Source organism: Malassezia pachydermatis (genome assembly GCF_001278385.1).
Source record: "Malassezia pachydermatis strain CBS 1879 chromosome Unknown scaffold8, whole genome shotgun sequence".
Classification (NCBI taxonomy): Eukaryota; Fungi; Basidiomycota; class Malasseziomycetes; order Malasseziales; family Malasseziaceae; genus Malassezia; species Malassezia pachydermatis.
The window spans coordinates 67,785-92,824 of NW_017253145.1; the positions used below are offsets into that span (position 1 = coordinate 67,785).

Consider the following 25,040-nt stretch of genomic DNA (forward strand, 5'->3'; position numbering starts at 1 on the left):
TCCCCTCCACAGAAACCCACCCCCCTTGCTGCCCAGGCACGCACGTGATGTGGCCGTCCAGCGGGTGTTTCGTGCACCGTGCTCCACCGTGGGTCACGAACGCTCGCCGTGTCGTCGTTGTTGCTCTTACCACACAAGTATGGGGCCTGGCTCGTTTTTCGGCCCGCTTCGTGGACTTGATGCATTTGGACGCGTATGTATGCACTAGACTTACAATTAGACATCCGACGATGTGCGTATCCGTACCAATGTGGGCGCGTTCCTTACGCTGCTGAGCGCGCTGCTCATCTTTATTCTGATGATCAGTGAGTACTTGGACTATCGCCGTATCCAAACGTCGCCACGCCTGGAGGTAGATTTGAGTCGCGGAGAGAAGCTGGCAGTGAAACTCAATATTACGTTCCCGCGTGTGCCTTGTTACCTTCTCTCGCTGGATATTGTTGATGTGGTCGGTGACAACCAAGTGGATATTCACCATGAGATTGAGCGTCATCGTCTGGACCGCTTTGGCAAACCGCTTGGGTACGAGGCGGAGCGGGAGCTTGTGGGTGAAGCGCATCGTATTGCTGCAGAGCGTGGGCCTAACTATTGTGGCGAGTGCTACGGTGGTCAGCCGCCGGACAGCGGATGCTGCAATTCGTGTGATGAAGTGCGTGAGGCATATGCACGCAAGAACTGGTCCTTCTCAACGCCCGATGAAATTGAGCAATGTCGCCAGGAGCACTGGTCGGAAAACATCCGTAAACAAAACTCGGAGGGATGCAATGTGGCTGGTTTGGTCCATGTGAACAAGGTGGTAGGCAACTTCCACCTGAGCCCTGGCCGTACGTTCCAGCGCAACAGCATCCACACGCACGATCTGGTTCCGTATCTGCAGGGGTTGGGTGACGATGTGCACCACTTTGCTCACACCATCCACCAGTTTAGTTTTGGTACGCCAGATGAGTTTGCGATCGAAAAGACGTCGCGTGGCCGTCGTCAGGCGCCGCTAAAGCAGCGTCTGGGGGTGGTCGATGCCCTGGAAGGTCGGTCCGCGGTGACAGACGACAGTGACTACATGTTCCAGTACTTCCTCAAGGTTGTGCCGCTGGAAGTGCACAGACTTGATGGCTACCACGCGAGCACTTATCAGTACAGTGCTACGTCGTACGAGCGACGCCTTGGCTACGACCCATCGCTGCATCGCGATAAACCAGATCAGAGCAGTGGTCACATCGTGCACAGCATTGAGGGTGTGCCTGGCATTTTCTTCAACTACGAGATATCCCCGCTGCGTGTGGTGCAGTCCGAGTGGCGCCATTCGTTCTGGCACTTTATCTCTAATCTCTGTGCGTTGATCGGTGGTATTGTGACGATCGCCGGCCTCGTCGATGGCCTGATATACCGCTCACGGCGTACGCTAGGCGGCAGCTCGTCGTACGATGAGGACACTGCTGGTTTGGGATTGGATGCAAAACTGTTGTAATGACCGACTGTGTTCACCTCTGTTCTTATAGCATCCAACCAGTTATAGTTAACGTTCAGAGATACAATCCGTTTTAGCACACATCGTAGGGTACTATGTTTCTATCACATTTACCTGTCGACCTCTCCGAACACCAAGTCCATGGTACCGATAATGGCGACCATGTCGGGCAGGTAGTGGTGACGCGCCATAAAGTCCGCACCGGCCAGGTGGCGGAAACCAGGCGCGGAAATCGAGCAGCGGTAGGGGCGGTTGGTACCGTTCGAGACAAGGTATACACCCATCTCACCCTTGGGCGCTTCAATGGCGCTATACGTCTCACCCGGCGGCACAGCGTAGCCCTCCGAGAAGATCTTGAAATGGTGGATCAGACTTTCCATGCTGTCCTTCATCATCGCACGCGACGGCGGCGCAATCTTGTGGTCATCCACCTTGATCTGGCCCGCAGGCATCTTGTTCAAGCACTGGTGGATAATGCGGAGACTCTGACGGAACTCCTCAATACGGCAGATGAATCGGTCGTAGCAGTCACCGTTCTTGCCGACGGGCACGTCAAACTCTACCTGGTCGTACGCATCGTACGGCGCCACCTTACGGATATCCCACGGAATACCGCTACCACGGAGCATAACACCGCTAAAGCCATAGTCCAGTGCCTCCTTGGCCGTGACCTTACCAATACCAATAGTACGCTCCTTCCACACACGGTTGGCTGTCACAAGCTCCTCAATCTCGTCCACACGGCTAGAGAACTGGGTGCTCCAGTGGTAAATATCATCCAACAGACCCGGCGGGATATCGTACGTCACACCACCGGGGCGCACATACGCAGCGTGCATACGGGCACCCGACACACGCTCGTAAAACTCCATGATCTTTTCACGCTCCTCCAGACCCCAGACGAAAGGCGTGAGACCACCCACGTCCATGACGTGCGACAGCACAGCCATGCAGTGGTTCGAGATACGCGTAAGCTCACCAAACATGGTACGAATCCACTTGGCACGCTCCGGCACTTCAATGTTGAGCAGCTTTTCCACAGCACGAGCAAAGCACAGCTCATTGGTCATCATCGAACTGTAGTCAAGACGGTCAAAGTACGGGAGCGCCTGTGTGTACGTCTTGTACTCAATCAGTTTTTCCGTACCACGGTGCAACAGACCCACATGCGGCTACGGTAAGTCAAACAGTATACGTACGTCAACACGCAAAATCTCTTCACCATTTAGCTCCATAATCAGCCGAAGCACACCGTGAGCGGCAGGGTGCTGCGGACCAAAGTTCACAGTAAAGTGGCGAAGGTTCGCATCCTGCTGTGTACCCTCCTCACGGAGCAGCGTCTGAGCATCGTAGCCCTGCAGATCTTCGACGGTCGTGGCCGAGAAGGACGGGTTCTTTTCCGCCTCCGTCGCCATGGAACGCGTCAATGTGCGCGAGAGCTGCACACTCGGGCGCATCGCACCACGAGCGGCACGCATGCTCGCCATGCGCAGAGTGCTGGGCAGCATCGCAACCATCTTTGTTTCGCGGTCTCCAGCGAGGAGAGAAAGCCCAGCAAGCCGCCTCCCCGGCGCCTCGCTCCGACGCCTCGGCCGAGAAGTCACGCTGTCGGCGCGTGCCCGCTGGTCCATCTACCTACGTTGGTCCCTCCCAGGTGGAGGGGGCATAGCAGAGGGTCCCTGACCACCTACATTCCTCTATGTCCCTAACGGCGTACGGTCAAACTCGTCCAGAATCTCTTCTGTAGCCATGCGCATCTCGTTGGCCATACGGTGCACCTCCGTACCGGGATTATTGTACATGAGCGCATTGGCAAACATCAACGACAACGCCCATCGTAAATCCAACGAAGAGGCAATGGTGCCTTCCTTGATACGTTGCTTGATGATCTTTAAATCCATAGGCTGCTTGATGAGTGTGTAGTAGTCAGGTGCATCCACCTCCTTAATGGCTTGATGGAAGAGATTCGCATGCGTATGATTCGAAACTTGGTTGTGAAGCAGCAATAACAATTGAGCCATACGTTTACGACTCTTATCACGCTCAACATCAGAAGCCGTGCTATTCTCGTCCTCCGTCGTCTCTTGAACATTTTTCTGTTGGGACCGAGTAGCTCGTGCAGGCGGAGACGTGGGCGGCGACGGCGTTGCGGACACCGCCTCCTCTCGCGATGCCCGCATACGAGAAAGGCGTTGCCGGCCACTGTATGTCGTTGTCGCAGAGGCACGCGTGGGACGTTCCTCATCCGCTGGTGTCGATGTTCTTGTGCGAATCGATTCCACAGATTCGCCCAGCAAATCCTGTTCCACTTGCAAGTCGTCCGCATCATCCGGTGCCTCGTCTGCCTTGGCTCGCTTCGGAGCGCGTTCTCTTTCCGTTGCATCGGCATGTTCTGGTACTTCTGCCGCCATCGAGCCACGCGAACCTCGCCGCTTTCGGTCAGGCACGGTAGCAGTAGTTTCTGTGTCAGCATGGCCTTCTTTCGAAGGCGCCACTGCCATGTTAGCAGCATCAGAGGTGTCCTTCTTGGATACCACCTCTGCTTCCTCTTCCTTTGCTTTCGACTCATGCTGAGATGCAACGGCCTCTGCCTCTGCAGCCCGTTGCTTCGCAGCTGCGGCCTCCAACTCTTCTAACTCAGCCGCCAAATCGGTATCGAAGCCACCAGCGCGTAACTTTTCTATCTTTGCCTGCTGTGCTCTTGTTTGTTAGTGCCTAGAGACGTACGTGAATTCCGATTGCACTGCTCTCAGCTCTGACTGCAATTCCTCCAGCCGTGCAGCAAACAACCGTTGTGCTAGAGCAAGTTGAGCTGCACGGTCTGTACGTTCATAGTCATCAGCTAGGTATTTTTTCCGCAGATCCATCCATTGTTTTTCGCATGCATCCACGTTCCATGCCACAGACAAGGCCGTACCTGCAGCCTCGGCTGCTTGAACGCGTACAGGGTCACAGATGCACGGATGAGCAAGCATATTCTTGGACACGATCGCCCAGTTGGGTGGATCCTGTCCATCCTGATATACAATTTGCGCGAGGAGGAGCTGGTCGCTCATCGTGAGCGGCGCTTCGCGCGTCATCGCGCTGGGCTGCTTGCTACGTAACGCAAATCCCTGTCACAGTGTACTCCCTCTTAGTTGTGCGACAGCTGAGTCAGCATAGGTGGAGGCCTCCTTTCCAACATTCCACGATTATGGCACCGAAGGGTGAGCCGACTGAGGAAGAGAGCAAGTACGATCGTCAGGATGAGGCATACTTTTCGTACTACTCCATGCTGACGCATCAGGCACAGATGCTCCAGGTTTGTACCTCGTTCGTACTCATGACAGGACTCTGTGCGCACCTCGGCTTACCAAACGGGCATTATGCAGCATGGTCCGAACCACTTCGCTAGTATGTACTGCGGGATCTAATGGTCAGACAAAGTCGTGATGGATGTGGGTGCTGGTAATGGTATTCTATCTCTTTTCTCGTTACAGGCTGGTGCCCGCCTTGTGTACGCGGTGGAGGCATCCAACATGGTTCAAAATCTTCAGCATCTCGTACAAGCGGCATCCCACAGCGATACGCCTGTCAATGAGTGGATCCACAATAGATTCGCGGTGGTGCATTCACGTATGGAGGATGTCAATGAGGATGTACTGAAGAAGTGTGCGCCTGTGAAACCCACTGGTGATGCATCGAAGGTGGACACCATTGTGTCAGAATGTCTCGGTGTACTGCTGGTCCATGAACGTATGTGCGAGTCCTTCATTGATGCGCGTGATCGCTTCTTGCGGCCCGGTGGCACTGTGTACCCGCATTCAGGCACGCTATGCTTCTCTCTCTTGAACGATTCACGCTTGTACCAGGATGTTAAGGCACGTGGTGAATGGTGGAACACGGCCAACTTTTACGGCGTGGATTTGACACCGTTTGTGGATGCGGCTCGATCTGAGGCATTTTCGAGTCCTGTGGTCGGCTGTTTCTCGCCGACACATGTTGTTGGCACTACTCCGGAGGGACTGGGCATGGACAGTGCCGTTTGCCGCTATGTGATCGACTTTAGCACGATTACCAATGAGGAGCTGAAAGAATTTGACGTACCGCTTGCGTTCGACTGCATTGATGAGCCTGTGATCGTGCACGGTCTTGGCGGATGGTTCGATCTGTCGTTTCTGCAAGACGAAGATGATGCAGATGCTATAACCGTGCAACAAAACACGATGACGACTAGTCCATTTGCTCCGGCCACACACTGGGCGCAAGTGCGTATGCTCTTCCCGGAACCATTGGCCCTCAACGCGGGTCAACGTGTACTTGGCACATTGCACTTCAAGGCAAACGAGAGCCGATCTTATAATATTACTGCCAATCTGGAAGTGCCTCAGGCTGACGATGTGAAGGCAAGTGCGCCTTTGTTCCGCCGTACTGCTCGCTGGAAGCTGGATAAGCAGACCTACTCTTGGGAGACTATGTAGGCAATTCTAAAGTGGAGGTAGGCAACCAAGCAGATGCCCGCTTTTTTTTGTCAAGGGGGCTGTAAAAAATCCACTCGTCACGCACGTCTTCGTTCTTTTTTTGTTCTGCACGGATCTCTCTGGCGATGCGGAAGCAGTTGGATCCACGGATCCCCACGCTCATCCGAAACAATGTCGCTACAGGGCATCGGTCCTTCTTTGTGATCGTTGGTGATCATGGCCGTGACCAGGTTGTGAACTTGCACTTCCTCTTGTCTCAATCTCGTGTTGAGTCGCGGCCTAATGTGTTGTGGTGCTACAAGAAAGACCTGGGCTTTACAACACACCGCAAGAAGCGCGAAGCGAAGATTAAGCGCGATATCAAGCGTGGTGTGCGTGACCAGGATACACAGGACCCGTTTGAGTTGTTTGTGGGCGTGACGGATATTAGGTACTGCTACTACAAAGACACGCCTAAAATTCTTGGTCGCACGTTTGGTATGTTGGTGCTGCAAGACTTTGAGGCCATCACGCCGAACCTGCTGGCACGTACAATCGAGACAGTAGAAGGTGGTGGCATTGTTGTGCTTCTTTTACAAACTATGTCGTCGCTTCGTCAGCTGCACTCCCTCTCTATGGATGCTCACCGTCGGTACCGCACAGCATCTACGGACGAGGAACCCGTGGCTAGGTTCAATGAACGATTCCTCTTGTCACTGAGTGCCTGCAAGGATTGTCTGCTTTTGGATGATGAGTTAAACGTGCTGCCCGTCAGCCGTGGTCGTGATATTCGGCCTCTTCCAGAGACGCAGAGCTCTCAGAGTACGGGTGGTGTTGGTGCAGCTGTGCAGCATGACAAGGCATGGCGTGAGCGTGATGCCAAGCTGGCGGATCTTCGTGCCGATGTGGCAGAGACCAAAGTGGTAGGCGACGTGATTAAGCATGCCAAGACGATGGACCAAGCGACGGCAGTGCTAACCATTCTTGATGTTCTGGCCAGCTCATCGCTGTCCACCACCGTCACATTGACTGCTGGCCGTGGTCGTGGTAAGTCGGCGGCCTTGGGCCTGTGCTTGGCTGCTGCGATTGCGCATGGATACAGCAACATCTTTGTGACATCGCCCAGCCCTGAGAATTTGAAGACGTTGTTTGAGTTTGTACTCAAAGGCCTGGATGCTCTAGGATACGAAGAAGTGGCGGACTGGGACTTGCAGCGCGGTACAGGTGAGTGGAAGGATACGGTTGTGCGTATCAATGTGTTCCGTGGCCATCGCCAAACCATACAGTACATTCAGCCCCAAGACCACGCCGTGCTTAGCCAGGCAGAACTGCTCGTGATTGACGAAGCAGCTGCCATCCCTCTCCCATTGGTACGTCGTCTCATGGGTCCCTACCTTGTATTTTTGTCGTCGACCATCAACGGCTACGAAGGTACAGGACGTAGTCTTTCCCTCAAGCTGTTCCAGCAGCTTCGGTCCAATGCCAATGAAACTGGCGGCCGTGCTCTGAAAGAGGTGGAATTGCGGGAGCCGATTCGGTACACGCCAGGTGACCAAGTGGAAGCATGGCTCAATGAGCTGCTGTGTCTGGATGCCTCGCTGGCCAAGCTCCCAGCCAAGGCACGCGAAGGATGCCCGCATCCCAGTACCTGTGAGCTGTACATGGTCAATCGTGACTCGCTGTTCAGCTTCCACCCGGCCAGTGAACTGTTTTTGCAGCGCATCATGGCGTTGTACGTCGCTGGTCACTATAAAAATTCGCCAAATGACCTGCAGCTGCTAAGTGATGCGCCAGCCCATGCGCTGTTCGTGCTCTTGCCACCACTCACAGGCTCCAGTCTCCCGGAACCATTGTGTGTGCTGCAGGTGGCCTTGGAAGGTAACATTAGCCGCCAAGCAATCCTGAATAGCCTAGCACGCGGTACGCGCGATGCAGGCGATCTGGTACCGTGGCTCATTACGCAGCAGTTCCAAGATGCTGACTTTGCCAGTTTGTCGGGGGCGCGTGTTGTCCGTATTGCCGTTCACCCAGAATACGCCCGGATGGGATATGGATCACGTGCGCTGGAGCAGATGGAAGCGTTCTATACAGGCTCGCTTCTCGACCCCGACGCCTACGAGCAGAAAAGGGCGCGCGAAGCTGCACGTCCTGCGCCCTCGCGCAGCAATGAACTGGGTCTGCGTGACGCGTCCACGCTGCCGCCGTTGTTGGAGCGATTGTCGGAACGTCAGCCTGAATCGCTGGATTGGCTCGGTGTATCGTATGGCTTGACGTCCGAGCTTTTCAAATTCTGGAAGCAGAGTGGCTATACGCCCTTGTATATTCGTCAAAATCCGAATGAGCTCACAGGCGAGTACTCCGCCGTGCAACTCAAGACATTGCATGGCCAACAAGCGTGGCTGTCGGCCTTTGCGGATGATTTCCGGAAGCGATTCAACACGCTTCTTTCGTTCAAGTTCCGTGAGTTACGTACGGTAACGGCCTTGAGTGTACTGGAAGCGGCGTCTGCAGCGGCGTCGCAAGATACCAAGCCGCTCCATGTGGATGAACTTCGCATGCTGCTGACACCTTTCGATATGAAGCGTCTCGAGTCGTATGGCAACAATCTAATTGAACTTCAGGTCGTCATTGATCTCTTGCCCAGTCTCGCCTTCTTCTACTTTGGCCGTCGTTTGCGTGTATACACGGAGGAGAGTGAGCATGGTATGGAATTGCAAGTAAGCGGTCTTTCAGCGGCCCTTCTTCTGGCGATCGGCTTGCAGCGCCGGCCGTTGGATGATATTGCGCAGGAACTGCAGTTGCCTCTCAACCAAGCCCACACATTGCTGTGCAAGGCGGTGCGCTACATGGTCAAGAACCTTCGCGCCCTGGAGAAGCAGTCCCTAGCCGCAGAAGTGGACGAGACTGCCCCACGTGCCGGCACCACTGCGTTTGCACCGCTAACTGAGAACTTGGAAGAAGAGCTCGCGGAAGCGGGTCGTCAGGCTCTGCAGCGCGACGCTGCGAACTCGGATGCGGATGAGGAGCTTGAGGCTGGCCGTCGTGCCCTCACAGAAGATTTGCTGAATGACAAGGAAATGTCCAAGTATGCCATTCAGGAAGACGACGAAGCGGTATGGCAAGAAGCTGAAGCGCGTGTTCGCAAGATGAAGGACGATACGACAGGCCGCTCCTTCTCATCCACGTTTAGCATTCGCGCGAAGCGGCCAGCTGAGGAGCCACCCGCCTCGCAGAAGCAGGACCGCCATGCCAAGAAGTCAGGCACGCCTAGCAAGAAGCGTCGTAGCGATTCGAAAGCCAAGTAAGGCCGTGCGCACATGGGCGTGTCATTGTCATTTGGCGTCCCTCCCACATACCCCTCGGCCGACGTTATGTATGTACGTAGCCTGCAGCCCGTTCTCCGCACCCACGCCTTGTTGGCCGCGAGACGCGCGGTGGTAGTAGGATGGCCAGCCCCGCGCGCTCTCCAGCGCAAAGTGCTGCTTCCTCTGAGACAGACGGTACGGCAGATGACCTGCTAGAGAAGCTCCTGCATTGTGATGAGCAGCTAGCAGATCTGCTGAGCACAGCATCGCAAGCGGTGCTGACACTTGCACCTGCTTCGGACCAGGCAGCCTCCTCCTTTGATGAGCACATGCAGGAATGGTTCTCGAAACTGAATGTACGTTTTTACTCTACTCACAGCAGGATGTGCAAATTACACTACGCCATGCCGCGCATGCACTTCGTCAAGCGCGACTCCCGCCTCTTATGACGCCAGCCACAGCACAAGCACGCTTGCAAGGCGAAGCCGGTGTAGCGGGCCCCTCTCACACACTCTCCCACAGCACGCCATACAGCTTATCTACGCTACGTCTACGTGAGGCGGCCTGGCAGCGTATCGCCGAGGCGTTAGCCACGGGGCCCACCGACAACTCGGCGTTAGCGTTGCCCCTGATTCGCGGTGCTTCGCTGGCTACCGCGGCACGTGATTCTACCCTAGGCGCATAAAGGCGGGAGTGCACGGACTCGCCACTTTCTGCACCCCATCAACTTGCTACCAACAATGTCTTCGCTTGAATCGCTGAAGAAGATCACTACTGTAGTATCGGACTCGGGTGATTTTGAGTCCATTGCTGCGTACAAGCCTCAGGATGCTACGACGAACCCTTCGCTGATCTTGGCGGCTGTCAAGGAAGAGAAATATGCCAAGCTCATTGGCCCGGCTCTGGACTACGCCAAGTCGAAGGGCGGTAGCAAGGACGAGATCGTTGAGCTGGCCATTGACCGTCTTCTTGTCTCGTTTGGTGAGGAGATCCTGAAGATCATCCCTGGCCGTGTGTCGACGGAGGTGGATGCCAGCTTGTCGTTCGACAAGGAAGGTACCATTAAGAAGGCCTTGCACTTGATCAAGCTTTACGAGTCGGTCGGTATTTCGCGCGACCGTGTCTTGATCAAGATCGCATCGACATGGGAGGGTATTCAGGCTGCCCGCGAGCTGGAGGCCAAGCACGGTGTGCACTGCAACCTGACCCTGCTCTTCAGCTTCTGCCAGGCTGTGGCGTGCGCTGAAGCCAACGCTACGCTGATTTCGCCGTTTGTGGGCCGTATCCTGGACTGGCACAAGAAGAACAAGCCGGACGCTGACTACAGCGGTGCGAACGACCCTGGTGTGAAGTCGGTGAAGCACATTTACAACTACTACAAGCAGCATGGCTACAAGACGATTGTTATGGGCGCTTCGTTCCGTAACACGAGCGAGGTTATCGAACTGGCGGGTATTGACTACCTGACGATTGCTCCGAAGCTGCTGGAGGAGCTCAAGAACACGCAGGCGGACCTCGAGCAGAAGCTCTCTGTGGAGAAGGCCAAGGCAAGTGAGCCCATCCCGAAGGTCAGCTTTGTGGACAACGAGCCGGCCTTCCGTTGGGCGCAGCTGGAGGACCCTATGGGCTTCGAGAAGCTCCACGAGGGTATCCGCAAGTTTGGTGAAGATGCTTTGACGCTCAAGGATATCATCGAGATGCAGATGTGAGGAGCCTGGCATGTAGCAGACTCACCGTAGTTGGATACATGTATAAAGAATATAATGTTACCTGTTTAGCTGTATACACCGCGTAGCTAACTAGTTCTTCAGGTCTCTCGGTGGAGATACGTTCGACGCGTTCAGAGCGCCAGGATGCAAGGGCGTCTCATGCATGGTAGTCGAGCTGTGCGGATTTGAAATAGCATCTCGCGCATGCTGCTGCGTCTTTTCACGACGTAGCGCTTGGAATTGGTTCTCACGCCACCACCACGCTCGTGCGTGAGACACATGGCGTGCATCAGGTTTGCGTGTACTGTTCACACCAAATACGCCTGGACCTGTTCCGCCCACGGAAAGGCCAATGCGGCGAAGCTTGGAAAGACGACGCAGACCAGCCACGGTGACGACCAATGCCATCACGTACGCGACAGCGCTCATAATGTAGAAAGCCTGCGGGTGCTCTTCCAAATGCGATGTCAAGTTCATGCCAAAAAGGCCGACAAACAGTGTGGCAGTCGACATGCCAAGCGTCACGATACTGGTGCCCAAGTCCAACGTCAAAAGGCGATTGCGGTTGCCTGTGTAAGTGAAAGTCATACGTACTGTCCAAAATAAGCTCCACAATCTCTTGGGTATTGTTGACATTGGAGTTGATTTGTTCCACTTCGGCCAGGACTTCCTCGACTTGCTTCTCAAAGCTCTCCAGAAGCAGCTCCAGTTCCTCCAGGTTGCCGTGCTCCGTTTTGGGATACCCATTCTTGGCGTCTGTCAAGTACATAAGAGCCATATCTTCGTCGTTCTCTAGTACTTCTGTCACAGCGCTCTTTACACCTCGAGAACGGCTGAGAAACCCACTGATCTTCCTAGACACTTGAAGAAGCATACGTAGTTTCTCACGATCAATATCATCCTCTAGCGCTTCCAGTAGATCATCCACGACAATCTTGAGCCATCCGAGCTCAGTACGTAGTGCGTCAAGCACAGACGCAAGAATGGACTCCAACGCCCGAAATTCATAGGGCAGCGATGACATATTCTGTCGCAAATTGTGCTCCAAGTTGTACACAAACGCCGAATGCAAACGGGTATCAGTTGTTCCGTAACTATCGAACAACAGCACAGCATCGGATTTGATCATGGCACGAATATGCAAAATATTAATGAGAATACCGCTGCGACGGGCAAGAATGGTCGGTACCAAATTGGGGACCCGTGAGTCGATCTTGCGAAGATCACGCGGTTCCAAGCCATGATGAGAGCACAGTTCCATCTTTTTAAACAAACCTGAAATCGTCTTGATAGTTCCCATAGAATCAAGAATAGTGCATCGCAAAAGAATGTTGGGCGAGAGCTGCGTCATGCCGCTGCTCGACGTAGGCGATCCAGGGCTGGGCGGTGGCGGCACGCCCGTAGATATGGGGCAGATATGAGCTGGCAAAGGCATGAAAGCACGTACAGGCGGCTTCATTGGTGCAAAAAAGGCCCTATAGCCGCCTGAACGCAGTAGTCGACCTGCATGGACGGCGTGCATGCCAGCCCAGGCCGTCATCCACCGGCTCATCGATACAAGGGACGTAAACCAAGAAGTGGAGGCGATGCGAGTGCGACAGTGTGGCTGTCGCCTTCACTTTTGTACGCCATGGAGGCGTCGCGATGCATTGCCTGGGGCGTGCTGGACGATACCCTTTCGCAGGATCAGGCACGAGAAGCTTGTGAGAAGATTCTTCATGGTAGGTAGGGTATGCCTAACTTGTAGAATTGCTTGAGGAGCCTTTGGCAGACATACGGCATGCTTTGACGACCTCGCAACCAGTGCCGTGGAGTATATCCAACGCCTACTACGATGCAGACGTTGAGCACAGGTGGATAGATACAGGTACAAACCTATCAACGGTGCCCGCACATGTATTCTTTGTCAACAGGGCATCGGTACGTATATGCTATACTCACACATAGCCTCTCGATGTGCACCGTGCGTTGGTCCATCGCCAAGGCCCTGGGCATGAGATCCCCATACCTCTAATTCTGGGCATACCCACGGATACCCAAGCAAGGGTCGATCCTTTGGATGTCGAAGAGCTGTACGCCATGGAAGGATGGGAATACATTGATTTGGCGACAGAGCCCGCAGTGACAGAGCGTGTTCGAAATGCCCTCATGGTCCATATGTGGCCGACCCAAAGTCACGGCGCTGTGCCAGAGGAACTATCGCAGCTAGATCAGATGAACCAATCGATCAAAAGCATGCCGATATCACCCTCGAAAATGCCCAATGCACCTGTATCGATGCAGCATGCTTTGGAGGCATTTTTGGATAGTGATGAGGACCACGCAGACTTTGGCCCCTTTGTAACTGCGCCTGGTGCCACAGAGAAACGCGCTGAGTCAAGCGATGCCGACATACCATCATTAGCAGGGAGGTTCGCAGCCCCGACGTCGCCCTCTATGGCCTCCGAGGAAAATGAGGAGCCATTCCCTTGGCTGTTTGAAACACTACGAAGGCAAATGGAACATGTCAAATCACTACCTCTTGGCCCACAGCGCGAGGAGGAAGCGGCGCGTGTAGCTCTAGCTGTGCAACAAGCTCTATTCCAATAACATCACATTTTTTGTACATTTTTACGCTTTTATACCTTAGCCACCCTTCTTTCCACAACTAAGAAAGAAAATAAAAAACAAAAAAAAGGCAGAAAGGGTGGGGACCAATGCCAGACTAAAGCAATCAAACACAGAGCCCTGGACGATGGTGTGATGCAAGCATCTCGTCCAGCGTAGAAATGACACGGGACACATCGAGATCTGTATCGTTTTCCGACTGCGCGTTATACGCTTCTGCACGAATCGCTTGCAAATGCTGACGCCATGCAGAATCCGATACACTCAGATGGAATTGCGTGCGACACAGAAAAAACGACTCCATACGGTTGAGTTCGTCCAACGGAATCCCTGTTACCTCATGCCATGTTTTATTCAAAAACGTGTTGTCGTCCATGAACTTATTTGCCATCATAAGTCCAAGGATAAGTACTTTGAACGGTGTGGTAGAAGGTGGCTGGGCTAGCAATGCCAAAGCATTGCCAGTATCGCCTGATCCATCATCAGGCCACAGAAGCCCTTGCAAAACGTGCACATAGTGCAGAGCCAAGAAGAGCGTCGTCGGCGACAATAATGTTTGTGCCAGGACCTGATGCGTGAAATGGCGGAAAGCAGGACTCACTTCGCCCAACAAGGCGGAATGCTCGCGCTTCGTTGGCGTGCGAACGCGGCGCACAGGCGTCGAAGGCACATGAGGGACGCAGCACTGATCCAACGATGGGAATGGCCGTTGTGACGACCCCATAGCACGCACAAGTCGTTGGAGATCCGCAGACCGATCATCCAGTGAAGGAGAAAACCGCAGCGACTGCATGGGCTTCACAAGGCTCTGCTCACCCAAAGCTGTACTTGAAGGAGGCGTAGAAGGTTCTGCCGTGCTCATAGAGCTCACAGAGGACGCTGATACACTCTCATCCGGTGCAGTCTCATCCGGCAAAGATATAGAGCGTGTAGGCGAGAGACGCGCGCCACTTCGAATTGTCTTCCGACGTAGTCCTACAATCTCGGCACTGGCTTTCCACATGGCATCGGCGCCAAACGCAGCCAGAGGCACAGCTGTCTCCTCCATAGGCGCTGGCACGTCCGTGGCATCGGACGACGTCGTCCTTGAATGCGGATCGAACGGCGCATTTTCATCTTCCTCGGACGATACAGGGGGACGCAACGGTATGGAATCCTGCGTCCAAGGGCCATACATTGCGGGGGGCGGCATCATAGCAGGCTGTCTTCGCATCTGCTGATGCCCCCATGCATTCCAGTCAGAAGGGTGCCAGGATGGTACCCCCATCGGCGGCGGGGCATAGCCCCGCACAGGCGGATGAACAAGTATGGGTGCCCATGTCGGCGGTGGCAGCGGCATGGGCATTGGGTACGCTGGCACAGGCATCGACGATGCCGCATACCAGCCACCCATGGAGGGAGGGGCAGCATGTGTATACATATAGGCCATCGTAGGATGAGCATATACACGCGCTGCCTGCGGTCGCGGCGCAGGCGGAGGTGCGCATACATAATATGGCTGTGTGGGGTACGGAGCGGAGCCAATATATGCCTGCACACTTTCTTGCGCACAACCCATGCCATCATTGACGTAACCGGGGATGGAGGCGATCTCCGCTGGCATAGTCATGATGTCAAAAACCAAAAGAGAGCAAGGTGCAGGCTGGTTGAATACGGACACACGCTAGACTGGCTACCTCACCCGCCAAGCTAGCGAGAGCCGTCACAATACAACCGAGCTGCCTACCTCTTGTGCCCCCGGCAGTAGTTGCCTTTGGTAAAAGTGGTTCTTTGTGGGAAGAAAAGTCCCGAAGTAGGTGGTGTCCTGGCGACCGAGAGTGATCGTACGAGAGATCGGGGTGGGGAAGGCGTGGAACTATTTAAAAAAAGTATCGGCCGAGCAAGAACGCCGACATCGTGGACGGTTTTGCCGGCGGTCCTGGGAGGACCCCAGCGCCTCCTTCTCGTAGGCAGCCGACGAGAGCTGGAGTCTATTTGCGATGTACAGATCTGCTGCCTATCTGTTAGGCAACACGATGCTACTTGCATGGCAAAGTATATACATACTAGCTATAGTATAGTCAACGTTCCATAGGGCGATGATGCATACGGACGCAAAACGATAGCACAAATACTTCATTGAAGAGACGCGGACGGCTGCTCACGCCGTACGCTCTTCGCCCATCTCCTCGTGCATGGCGCTGCCGTACCATGGAGAGCTAAGAGGAGACGATCGTACCTTCGGCCGATCACGCAGATAAGAGGTGGAGGGATCCCTATACGACGTAGTGCGTCAGATCGAATTTGGTTCGGCGCGCCGATACCCACGGCGTGTGCTTGCTCATGCCTGAATCGTCGTTTATACGTGATGTATATGTATACTATCAACACGTAGGCGTACAAAACGATGGACTTGCAGAAGGTATAGAGCACACGCGCATCAAGCAGGCTCGCCCGCCCTGGGAAAGCGAGCAGCCGGCGTCGAAGCAACGCGCGAAACAGCCAGTGGATAGGTATGGGTTTTTTGACACGATGGCCAAGCAGGGGAATTCGCTTGTTTTGCCTGCTTCCTTGTATGTCAAACGCGGATGGCACCTTCGACCGCATGCTCGCTCCCCTGTGCTTTCTTCGAAAAAGAAGACCGCGGCCCGTTCTGTCCCTCAGGTTCTCAAGAAAGACCATCGCTTGCTTCCTCTGGATGAGACGCGGGAACTGCGTCGGACACATAAGTGGATTGCGATGATGGAGAACGAAGACGAGGACGAGGACGAGGAGAATGGCGAACAAGCCCAGTTTGGCCAGCAGCCGGAAGATACCAAATCTGTCAAGCACCAATTGCGAGAGGATCTGGATGTCTCGCGCCTTCATCGACGTGTGTACAAAGGCATTCCCGATGAAATGCGCGGACAAGTGTGGTTCGCATTGTCCAGAGACGAGGAGACAAGGCCGTATCTATCCTTGGCCGAACTCATGGAGCTCGATTCGGAACATGATGTACAGATTGACTTGGATGTGCCGCGGACGATGCGATACCATGAACGATTCTACACACGCTACGGCGAAGGGCAGTGCACGTTATTTACGGTGCTGCATTCCATGTCCCTTATATGCAAGGAATGCGGCTATTGCCAGGGCATGGGCCCTACAGCGGCTATGCTTCTCCTCCATATGCCGACAGCCGACGCCCTCGAGATGATGGTCCGTCTGCATGATGTATATGGATTCCATGATGTCTACCGGCATGGCTTCCCTGGCCTGCGTGCTGAGTTTTATGTACTGCAAGCACTTCTAAAGCATTGTTGCCCTCGCGCAGCAAAGGAGCTCGAACGACATGGCCTGGCTCCCAGTGCGTACGCTACGGGGTGGCTCATGACACTCTTTCACAATGTGTTGCCGTACCACACGCAACTCCGTGTATGGGATGCGTTTTTCCTCCATGGCTTTGATGTGCTGCTGATTGTAGCGACAGCATTGATTCGGTCATTGGATGCACAGTTATCAAGGAGTACATCGTCCTTCGACTTGCACGAAGTACTGAGTGCATCGATGGTCCCTGAAAGTGATGACGCCCTTTTGATGTGGGTGCATCGAGCGATACAGGACCCAAAGATCAAGTCTATAATCGGCGATCATCGACGTACATGGTCACGCATGGAACAAGAGGGGAGTCATACCACCTATTTTGTATAGATGTAGTGCTAATTTGGGCGTGGGGCCAGCCATTCACGCTGGCCCAAGCACAGGCCACCTCCCTCCACTTACCACCATGCACGAAGAACTGCCGCTTCTGTCGGCGCTGTGCCGTCGAGGTATGTACCGATGCAGCCGGGTGCTAATGCCAAGTTATATTTCGACATATTCATGGTATGTCTACGTCCACTGACGAAAGCCTTGTATGATGTAGGGGAGATGCCCTATCGCCTGGCCAAGCCATTTCTGCAACAGTGTCGTCCCGACCAGCTTCGTGCCATTGAAGCGGCATCACCGGTACGTGCTAGGCCTACTTACCAGCAGCATTTGCTAGAAGATACAGAAGGCACGTCATATTGTCCATCTAACGTTAGAATTATGGCATCGAGCTTGTGTCCGCGACTTCTCTGACGTTCGCAAAGCCGAGGAAGAAGGCACACTGTCCACGCCGACGAGCTGGCGCGACATGTATGCGGTAGGTGGGCGTAGCACTGATCCCAGATGAAACAGCAGCAGGTGGATGAAGCACGAGCACAAGCGCGTGAACGGATCAAAGGGCGATACGCAGAGCACAGTGCCCAGAAAGACGCCAAACGTGTTCTTGTGGCCAATGTACCTATGCCGACCAAGCGACGACGCATGATACCCAGTGCAGGTCCTCTGACACCGCTTCAGTCCAAAGGCCAAGCCATGCTGGCCAAAGCGCGAACGGGCCTTGCGATGCGAACACGGCAAATGATGCGACCACCGCGGCCCAGCTTGGTACGCGCAGCGCCCAGTGTTACTCGTCCACCTGCAAGATCAGAGAGTACGAGCTCGTCACACCGCCCTGCAGGCCCCTACCCATCCTCCGATCCTACATCCCCCACCCGCCGTATACCGGCACGTGACATGCGGGGGCCCACCGCGCGATGGTAGTAGTAGACTGTGTCGTAGAGTGATACGACGTGCATGTCCTTCAACTTTTCATGGCCGGCCTTTTCGGCAGAGTTTTACGAGAATGCAATACAGACACTCAATACAGCCCTCAATCGTGGGCAGAAGCCCAAGGCGATTGTCGATGACATTGTTGTGCAAAGTCTTCATATGGGGACGGTCCCACCCGAACTAGAGATTCTCGAGATTGGCGACTTGAGCCGCGATCGCTTTCGAGGTATCTTCCGGTTTGTCTATGCGGGAGATGCGCACCTGGAGATGTCTACTGGCGTGCAAGCGAATCCGCTCGCGCGCAATACTGAAGACATGGGCTTGTTTGTGAGCCCTGCGACCTCGCGTGGCATGCTCTTTGCCGCGCGGCCTCTGACCGTCCCGATGCGGATCAAGCTGTCCGACGTGCGACTACGTGCGATTGTGGTGCTTGTCGTCTCACGTACGAAAGGCATTACGTTGGTATTCAAAAACGATCCGCTGGAAAGTGTCAAAGTGAGCTCCACGTTTGATAGTGTCGGTGTGATCCAAAAGTATCTGCAAGAAGAGATCGAGACACAGCTTCGCGAGATGTTTCGCGATGATCTTCCGACTATTATTCACCGGCTCAGTCAGGATTGGCTTCGTACCAGCATGGATACGCCGCCATCGGCCCCTCCTGCTGCGACGTCAGCGCCGCCGCCTACTGAACGCAACTTGGAAGCAGATACGATGCCCTCCCTCGATGCATGGGCGCAGGCGTCGCGGCTTGAGGACCCACTTGGCCTGTTGTCCTTGGACGATACAGCGCTGCCTACCAGTGTCCCTAGTCTCACGCGGCTGGCTCTATCGCAAAGCTCGCGTGGCTTAAAAGATCTGATTGAGCCCACAACGTCCTCCTCGTCGGCCTCATCAACGCCCATCCGACGACGCACTATTCATACGGCAGGGCGGGTCCGTACGCCTATGAAGGTGGGCACGAGCACGCCGTCTACACCACGGACGCCAGCGATGCCCATGGGTCTGGATTTGTCGGCGCACTTGGCCGAACTGCTTCGTGCGAATCACACTCTCAGTCCGTACACGCCCAACCCTCGTCTCATTGCGCTACGAACGGCGCCGATGCCGCGTCAGCGCAAAGTGCGTATGCATGCGCGGCAGAAACGGGTGTTTCATCTATCCTAAATACAATACGCCTCATCGAGGATCGGCGGCCGCAAGGCGAGTCGCTGTGCTGCAGCGCCCACGGCATCGCGCGACAAAAGAAAGGTATCATCCTGTTGGATCAAGAGCCCTGCATGTGCCAAGGCCAAGGTCGTGTCGTCCGTACGTAGGCCCGCGGCGGTAGCGAGGCGGGCAAGCGTTGTATGGGTCGGCCAGGGCACGTCGGCGGCCAGAGCAGGCGGGGGCTGCGCGACTTCTGCGCGTTCTTCGCCGGCCCATCCGCGTTGGGCACGCCGCCGTTTGACGATGGGCCGCTGGGGCGTGGCTAGCGTCGTAGATGTGCCGGCCAGGATGGCGCGAATGTCGGCGCCCTCTGGCGTGTACGCCTTTTGCAGCGTACGGACCAAGTGCGCGGACCAGAAAGCAATATACCCTTTTAACCCCAGCTCAGACAAGGGTCGTTCCGGTGTGCCTACGACGTTGGCACAGCGTGATAAATAGTAGCTGTACTCCATTAGCAAGGTGCCGTACCCCTTTCGCTGGTATGGTGGAAATACGATAATCACAGCGAGATTGTAGTCATCGTACGAGACTTTTTCCTTCGAGAAGAAGCCCAGCACATGATCAAACTGGCTCGTCGCATCGGTCAAGATGTAGAAGACAAAGGGCGACACGTCGTAAAACACGGTCTTGTGGTCCATGAACAGTTTGCCAAACAGGCACAGATTCTGTGCGTACAGTTTGGCGTCGGCGCCATCCACCTCCCAGATGATGTGTGCGCCACGTTGGTATACTTTCCGGCCTGGCGGGTGTGTGTAGGTGCATGTACGCTTGTGTACATGCAGGCTGTGTGAGGACGTCATGTACTTGAAGCACCCAGCACACACCCACAACCGTGCAGCAGAGATTGGGTAGGGGCTGGCGTACCAAGCGCGAATGGCATACTCGTCAAACACGACGCTGCTGTGAGATAAGATCCACATACCTTTCTACCAGCGTCGAAGGCGCCGCGGGAGGGCTCGGCACGTCGTCCGCAGCCGCACGCACGGCCTTCTTTCGCATGGATCGAACGAGACACAGAGAGCGGCGGCGCGTGCGTTTTTCATGTGGAGGCCACAGCCCACCACGATCGCTCCGCCGTCCATGAGCGAGGCGTTTCCCAACCCGTACGATCCGCCAGGCCCCACGCCGCCTGCGCCGAGTGCGAATGTAGACGCGGAAGACGAGCAACTCTCACGTGCTCTTCGTGAATCGCTGGCATTAGAGGAAGCGGAGAAGCAGCGGCGATGGGCCGAGGAGCAAGCGGAGTTGGAAGCAGCCATTCGTGCGAGTGAACGAGATCATGCACAGCAGCAGCGTGCGTGGGCCGAGCACCAGAAGAAAGAAAAGGAGATTCTCGTGCAGTCGAAGCAGGAAGCCTATCGAGATCAGCGGCGGCGCGAGGCGGAGCGGCAGCGCCATGCGCTCCTGGAAATGGAGATTATGGAGCAGAGCCGCCGAGAACATGAAGCGCATATGCGGGCCTATACACCCTCTTTGCGCGATAGCGCCAGCGACACGGGCGCCCACTTGGACATGGAATCGCTGCTATGGCTCCAGCATTGCGGCTCTGTCTCCGCCTCGTCGAGTGGGGGGCGCAGCCAAGCCGCCTCGGTCCCCACCGCCGCTGCCGCCGCCGCCGCTGAGTGGGATGCGCCGCCGCAGTACGAATCGGTGATGCCCAATCCGTACACGGACGCCGAGCCTCCTGCACCCGCGACGATACCCGCACCCCTCCCAACCGAGACGGAAGCGGCGGCCGACGCACCGCGTACCTCGCCAGCGCGGGCGGCCGCGCCAGGGCCGACGTCGGTCTCGACACCGACCGACGATGCAACGACCCCGCAGGCACGTGCGCCTCTGACTCGCTATGAACAAATGTTTGGCCGGTACGAAGAGGACGACGACGGGGGCGATGAATGGGATGCATCGTCGTCGTCGTCGTCGTCGTCGTCGTCGCATGCCTCGGCCAACGCAAGGAACGAGACTGTGTCTGCGCCTTCGGACGAGCCACTAGCAGCCCCACCAAAGTACGAGTGTGCGATTCGGTCCACGGCGACGTCGAGTCCCACGCAGCAGCCGACATCTGCGAGCGTCGAGTCCCACAGTGCAGCGCCGACGAGACGCCCCCCGTCGGCAGCGCCGTCGATGGCGTCGACGCAGGCCTCTGTGCCTGTGGCGCCGACCAGTCCTGCAGCGCCGGAGGCCGCGGTCGCGGCCGTGGCGGACGAGTCGGCGGCCCGGCCTTACCCCCCCGAGTACCAGGATGGCCAGCCGGCGTTGCGGGGTGTGCAGTTCGGCACGGCTATGCATCCGTACGCCTTGGAACTTGGGACGCCGCAGGGCGTCGCTCTATACCCCGCGCTGGACCTGGCGATGGCGCCTCATACGCCGTCGGCGATGGACAGTGTGTACTTCCCGCACACGATCGACTTGGACCAAGGCCGCCCGTATTTCGTGCTACGTGCGTATTCGTGGAAAGTGCTACTGCAAGCGATGGCATGGCACGGCAATGCGCGTGTGTGTTCCGCCCGCGGTAGGCTGTATATGCATGTGGCGATGATGATCCCCCACCGCGCTGACCTAGCGCCGTTTGCCGCGCCATGTATGGTGATGTTGGCGCTAAGTGCGCAGCCCACGTCGATCACACAGGCGCCTGCCTTGCAGGCGTACGTTACGAAGCGCCACGCGAGTGTGACGCTGATCTCTCTCGTACCGCACCCACTAGCGCTGCCCACGGACCTCGTCACGCTGGCGCAATCGCTGTTTTCCGCGCCGCAGCTGAGCACAGCGCCGGCGCTACGGGATCTGCGCCAGCTCATTGCACGCCAGGAAGAATGGCTCGAGGCGCGACGCCATGCGATACAGGCGCAGGCCACGTCGGACGAGGGATCTGTGCTTGAGCAGCGGTTCTTACGCCACCAACTCTCCTTACTGCAACATCCTGTGCTGCCACCGGACGCCGTGGACGTCGATGGGGCGCATCGCGAGCATTTGCGTGATCGCGTACGACGGACCTTCGCACGATGGAACTCGGCTCCGGTAGCCTCGGACGACGATCTCACGGCGTGGATCACGCCGTACCCGTTGGATGCGACGTCGTAGCGTGCCTTTGTTGTAGTCCCACATAGCCTCTGTACAGTCTGCCACGACCCTGACCTCCTCCACATACGCCTCGCGCGCGAGGTTCGCGTGCCGCGTCGATGGTCCGCATCACGGTGCCCGACTGGCTCGTGCATCGCGCGGATGAACGGGCGAAGCGATCGACGATTTACAGTGTGGATGTGCACCCGGACGGGACGCGATTGGCGACCGGGGGTCTGGATACCAAGATCCGCGTATGGTCGACCGCGCCCGTGCTGGACGACACGTCGTCGGAGCGGCGCTTGCTAAGTACGTTGGCACGGCATACAGGCGCCGTGTTATCGGTGCGGTGGTCGCATTCCGGCAAGTACTTGGCGTCAGGCTCAGACGATACCGTGGCCCTGGTATGGGAGCTGGATACGACAGGGACGAGCAGTGGCCTGGCGTTTGGCACGTCCGAGACGAATGTCGAACAATGGCGACCGCACCGCCGCCTGCCCGGCCATGACTCGGACGTGACAGATGTGGCGTGGAGCGACTCGGACACGTACCTTGCGACGGTGGGCCTCGATTCGCTGGTCATCGTATGGTCGGGCGACACGTTTGAGCGTGTTCGCACGATTCGCGGCCACCATGGCTTTGTCAAGGGCGTGGCCTTTGATCCCGTCGACCAGTTTCTTGCGACGAGCAGCGACGATCGCACGCTCAAGGTCTGGCGGACAAGCGATTGGGGCCTCGAGGCCTCAATCTCGGACCCGTTCCATGGCGCGCCCAGCACGACGTTCTTCCACCGTCCGTCGTGGTCGCCAGATGGCGCGCATCTTCTCGCTGCCAATGCGATGAATGGCCCCGTGTTCGTCGCAAGTGTGATACCCAGGTACGCATGGACGTCGGACATTGCGTTGGTCGGCCATGAAAATGCCGTGACGGTGGCGGCGTGCAGTCCTCGGCTGTTCCAAGGCGCCAAGGGGCCCGTCACAGTCGTGGCCCTTGGCTCGCAGGATCAAAGTGTGAGCGTATGGATTACCGGCACCTCGCGACCGCTCATGGTCGCACGCAGCCTCTTTGAGCGTCACGTTATGGATCTGGTATGGTCGGCCGACGGCTACTCCTTGTATGCGTGTTCGTCGGATGGCACCGTAGCCGTGATCACGTTTGACGAGACGGAGCTCGGCCATGCGTTGCCGGAGGCTACGTTGCTCGATGCCCGTGCGGCGTATGGCTACGTCGCGCCGTCCAAGCCACGTAGGCCGCCCATGCCGCTCCCCACGACCACGGCGCGTGCGCCAGCGGTGTTGATGCCTGCGAGCCAAGACCGACTGCAGCAGCACATCTCCCGCAACGCCGATGGCAAGCGCCGCATCCGGCCTACGTTGATGCAAACGACCGCGGCCATGTCGACGCCATCCCCCTTCCTAGCAGCTGCTGCCGCTACCACCACCGCTACCTCGCCGACGCAGCCGCAGCCGCAGCCGCAGCCGCAGCCGCGCCGACCGCCTGTCTATACCATATCGCACGGCACAGAGCTGTCCGCACCGCCGCCTCTCGCGCGCCTGCCGGCGTACGACCCTTACGCTCGTACACTGGGCGGCGAGCACCCCGTCCGGGCCCTTGCACGCGGCGTACCTATGGATGTCGAGATCGACAACGACGTGTCGCGCTGGCCGATGCCCGTGCAGTCGACGCTGCAGTGCACGCTGGAAGCGGCTCATATTGACGTCCACAACGCGACGACGTATGCGGACGTGATATACGTCGCGGCAGACCGCATCCAATGGGCCGACTTTGTCGCGAGCCCCGTCGTAAGCATCGCGGCCAGTCGCCAAGTCGTAGCGGTATCGCTGGCCGACGGTACCATGCATTGGTACTCGTCCCGCGGCAGCCGACAGCAAAGCTTGTACGTCGAGCCCTGTGGACATGTGGCCGTGCACGAGGCCATCGTCGTGGCCTTGACGTTCCGTGGCGAGCTGCGCCGGTGGGATACCACGACCGGCACCGAGCTTGGGCATGCTGTGCGTGTGCCACGCGACGAAGTAGCGTCGCTGTCTGTGCACACCAATGGCGTGCCGGTGGTCGTGTTGAAGCAGCGTGAAGAAGTATGGGCGTACGATGTGCAACATGGCGCGTTGGTATGCGTCGGCCAAGGCGCCATCGCACGGTATAGCGAGGCATGGGATCGACGCCGTGGACGCAGTGCACGTCACGAGGCTCCCGTACGATACTACGAGGCGGAGCTGCACGACATACTGACAACGGCAGATATCGAGCATGGCCTACCTGCGCAGCGCATCGTCGCTGCGACGCTGCGGCATTGGGAAATGCGAATGCGGGCAGCGTGCGTGCTGGAAAGTGCCGACGAGTACCGCGAAGCACTACTAGCTCTCGCCCAGCGACTGGCCCAGGAAGGGATCCGCAACCAAGCCGAAGACCTGCTGCAATCGCTGCTGGGGCCCGTGTACTACGAGCCACGCACGCCCAGTTGGCAGCCGACGGTCCTGGGATGGGACAAACGCACGCTCTTGGCCTCCGTGCTGGACGTGATGCGCGAGGGGCCCTTGGCCAGCCTCGCGTCGTCGTACACGGGCCTCCTTCGCGCACTCACAACATAGTGAAATAGCCATATTCCATGGACCATACATAAGCTATAGGTTGG

The 25,040-nt window shown here is 56.7% G+C and overlaps 15 protein-coding genes across 15 annotated transcripts; 11 read left to right on the top strand and 4 right to left on the bottom strand.

Moving 5' to 3' along the window:
- Nucleotides 1-139: 139 nt before the first annotated feature.
- Malapachy_0424 (hypothetical protein) lies at nucleotides 140-1,465 on the top strand (the record flags this gene model as incomplete). The annotated part of the gene is made up of 2 exons (XM_018134944.1): nucleotides 140-193; nucleotides 221-1,465. The coding sequence occupies 2 exons, from the start codon at nucleotides 140-142 to the stop codon at nucleotides 1,463-1,465; spliced, it is 1,299 nt and encodes a 432-aa protein (XP_017990474.1).
- Nucleotides 1,466-1,575: 110 nt separating this feature from the next.
- Malapachy_0435 (nadh-ubiquinone oxidoreductase) lies at nucleotides 1,576-2,982 on the bottom strand (the record flags this gene model as incomplete). Its single annotated transcript, XM_018134955.1, has 2 exons — nucleotides 1,576-2,637; nucleotides 2,665-2,982. 2 exons carry the CDS (start codon nucleotides 2,980-2,982, stop codon nucleotides 1,576-1,578), a joined length of 1,380 nt encoding a protein of 459 aa, XP_017990502.1.
- A 180-nt stretch (nucleotides 2,983-3,162) lies between these two features.
- On the bottom strand, nucleotides 3,163-4,545 carry Malapachy_0458 (bromodomain containing protein; the record flags this gene model as incomplete). The annotated part of the gene is made up of 2 exons (XM_018134977.1): nucleotides 3,163-4,165; nucleotides 4,193-4,545. The coding sequence occupies 2 exons, from the start codon at nucleotides 4,543-4,545 to the stop codon at nucleotides 3,163-3,165; spliced, it is 1,356 nt and encodes a 451-aa protein (XP_017990599.1).
- A 113-nt stretch (nucleotides 4,546-4,658) lies between these two features.
- Malapachy_0448 (hmt1-hnrnp arginine n-methyltransferase) lies at nucleotides 4,659-5,925 on the top strand (the record flags this gene model as incomplete). Its single annotated transcript, XM_018134967.1, has 3 exons — nucleotides 4,659-4,766; nucleotides 4,795-4,858; nucleotides 4,886-5,925. The coding sequence occupies 3 exons, from the start codon at nucleotides 4,659-4,661 to the stop codon at nucleotides 5,923-5,925; spliced, it is 1,212 nt and encodes a 403-aa protein (XP_017990622.1).
- Nucleotides 5,926-6,050: 125 nt separating this feature from the next.
- Malapachy_0420 (hypothetical protein) lies at nucleotides 6,051-9,209 on the top strand (the record flags this gene model as incomplete). The annotated part of the gene is made up of 1 exon (XM_018134940.1): nucleotides 6,051-9,209. The coding sequence occupies one exon, from the start codon at nucleotides 6,051-6,053 to the stop codon at nucleotides 9,207-9,209; it is 3,159 nt and encodes a 1,052-aa protein (XP_017990521.1).
- A 140-nt stretch (nucleotides 9,210-9,349) lies between these two features.
- Malapachy_0453 (intersex-like protein) lies at nucleotides 9,350-9,894 on the top strand (the record flags this gene model as incomplete). The annotated part of the gene is made up of 2 exons (XM_018134972.1): nucleotides 9,350-9,565; nucleotides 9,592-9,894. The coding sequence occupies 2 exons, from the start codon at nucleotides 9,350-9,352 to the stop codon at nucleotides 9,892-9,894; spliced, it is 519 nt and encodes a 172-aa protein (XP_017990607.1).
- A 55-nt stretch (nucleotides 9,895-9,949) lies between these two features.
- Nucleotides 9,950-10,918, top strand: Malapachy_0418 (tal1-transaldolase; the record flags this gene model as incomplete). Its single annotated transcript, XM_018134938.1, has 1 exon — nucleotides 9,950-10,918. The coding sequence occupies one exon, from the start codon at nucleotides 9,950-9,952 to the stop codon at nucleotides 10,916-10,918; it is 969 nt and encodes a 322-aa protein (XP_017990477.1).
- A 1,630-nt stretch (nucleotides 10,919-12,548) lies between these two features.
- Nucleotides 12,549-13,507, top strand: Malapachy_0451 (hypothetical protein; the record flags this gene model as incomplete). The annotated part of the gene is made up of 3 exons (XM_018134970.1): nucleotides 12,549-12,639; nucleotides 12,666-12,838; nucleotides 12,866-13,507. The coding sequence occupies 3 exons, from the start codon at nucleotides 12,549-12,551 to the stop codon at nucleotides 13,505-13,507; spliced, it is 906 nt and encodes a 301-aa protein (XP_017990487.1).
- A 124-nt stretch (nucleotides 13,508-13,631) lies between these two features.
- Malapachy_0457 (alternative cyclin pcl13) lies at nucleotides 13,632-15,134 on the bottom strand (the record flags this gene model as incomplete). The annotated part of the gene is made up of 1 exon (XM_018134976.1): nucleotides 13,632-15,134. The coding sequence occupies one exon, from the start codon at nucleotides 15,132-15,134 to the stop codon at nucleotides 13,632-13,634; it is 1,503 nt and encodes a 500-aa protein (XP_017990486.1).
- Nucleotides 15,135-16,036: 902 nt separating this feature from the next.
- On the top strand, nucleotides 16,037-17,194 carry Malapachy_0449 (gtpase activating protein; the record flags this gene model as incomplete). The annotated part of the gene is made up of 1 exon (XM_018134968.1): nucleotides 16,037-17,194. One exon carries the CDS (start codon nucleotides 16,037-16,039, stop codon nucleotides 17,192-17,194), a length of 1,158 nt encoding a protein of 385 aa, XP_017990621.1.
- Nucleotides 17,195-17,270: 76 nt separating this feature from the next.
- Nucleotides 17,271-17,699, top strand: Malapachy_0454 (transcription elongation factor b polypeptide 3; the record flags this gene model as incomplete). The annotated part of the gene is made up of 3 exons (XM_018134973.1): nucleotides 17,271-17,313; nucleotides 17,409-17,491; nucleotides 17,538-17,699. The coding sequence occupies 3 exons, from the start codon at nucleotides 17,271-17,273 to the stop codon at nucleotides 17,697-17,699; spliced, it is 288 nt and encodes a 95-aa protein (XP_017990604.1).
- Nucleotides 17,700-18,145: 446 nt separating this feature from the next.
- On the top strand, nucleotides 18,146-19,285 carry Malapachy_0429 (mitochondrial distribution and morphology protein; the record flags this gene model as incomplete). Its single annotated transcript, XM_018134949.1, has 1 exon — nucleotides 18,146-19,285. The coding sequence occupies one exon, from the start codon at nucleotides 18,146-18,148 to the stop codon at nucleotides 19,283-19,285; it is 1,140 nt and encodes a 379-aa protein (XP_017990466.1).
- An 87-nt stretch (nucleotides 19,286-19,372) lies between these two features.
- Nucleotides 19,373-20,326, bottom strand: Malapachy_0441 (acyl- n-acyltransferase; the record flags this gene model as incomplete). The annotated part of the gene is made up of 4 exons (XM_018134960.1): nucleotides 19,373-19,377; nucleotides 19,431-20,110; nucleotides 20,192-20,224; nucleotides 20,250-20,326. The coding sequence occupies 4 exons, from the start codon at nucleotides 20,324-20,326 to the stop codon at nucleotides 19,373-19,375; spliced, it is 795 nt and encodes a 264-aa protein (XP_017990627.1).
- Nucleotides 20,327-20,407: 81 nt separating this feature from the next.
- Nucleotides 20,408-22,408, top strand: Malapachy_0445 (hypothetical protein; the record flags this gene model as incomplete). Its single annotated transcript, XM_018134964.1, has 1 exon — nucleotides 20,408-22,408. The coding sequence occupies one exon, from the start codon at nucleotides 20,408-20,410 to the stop codon at nucleotides 22,406-22,408; it is 2,001 nt and encodes a 666-aa protein (XP_017990623.1).
- Nucleotides 22,409-22,506: 98 nt separating this feature from the next.
- Malapachy_0426 (transcription corepressor) lies at nucleotides 22,507-24,996 on the top strand (the record flags this gene model as incomplete). Its single annotated transcript, XM_018134946.1, has 1 exon — nucleotides 22,507-24,996. One exon carries the CDS (start codon nucleotides 22,507-22,509, stop codon nucleotides 24,994-24,996), a length of 2,490 nt encoding a protein of 829 aa, XP_017990523.1.
- Nucleotides 24,997-25,040: the final 44 nt, after the last annotated feature.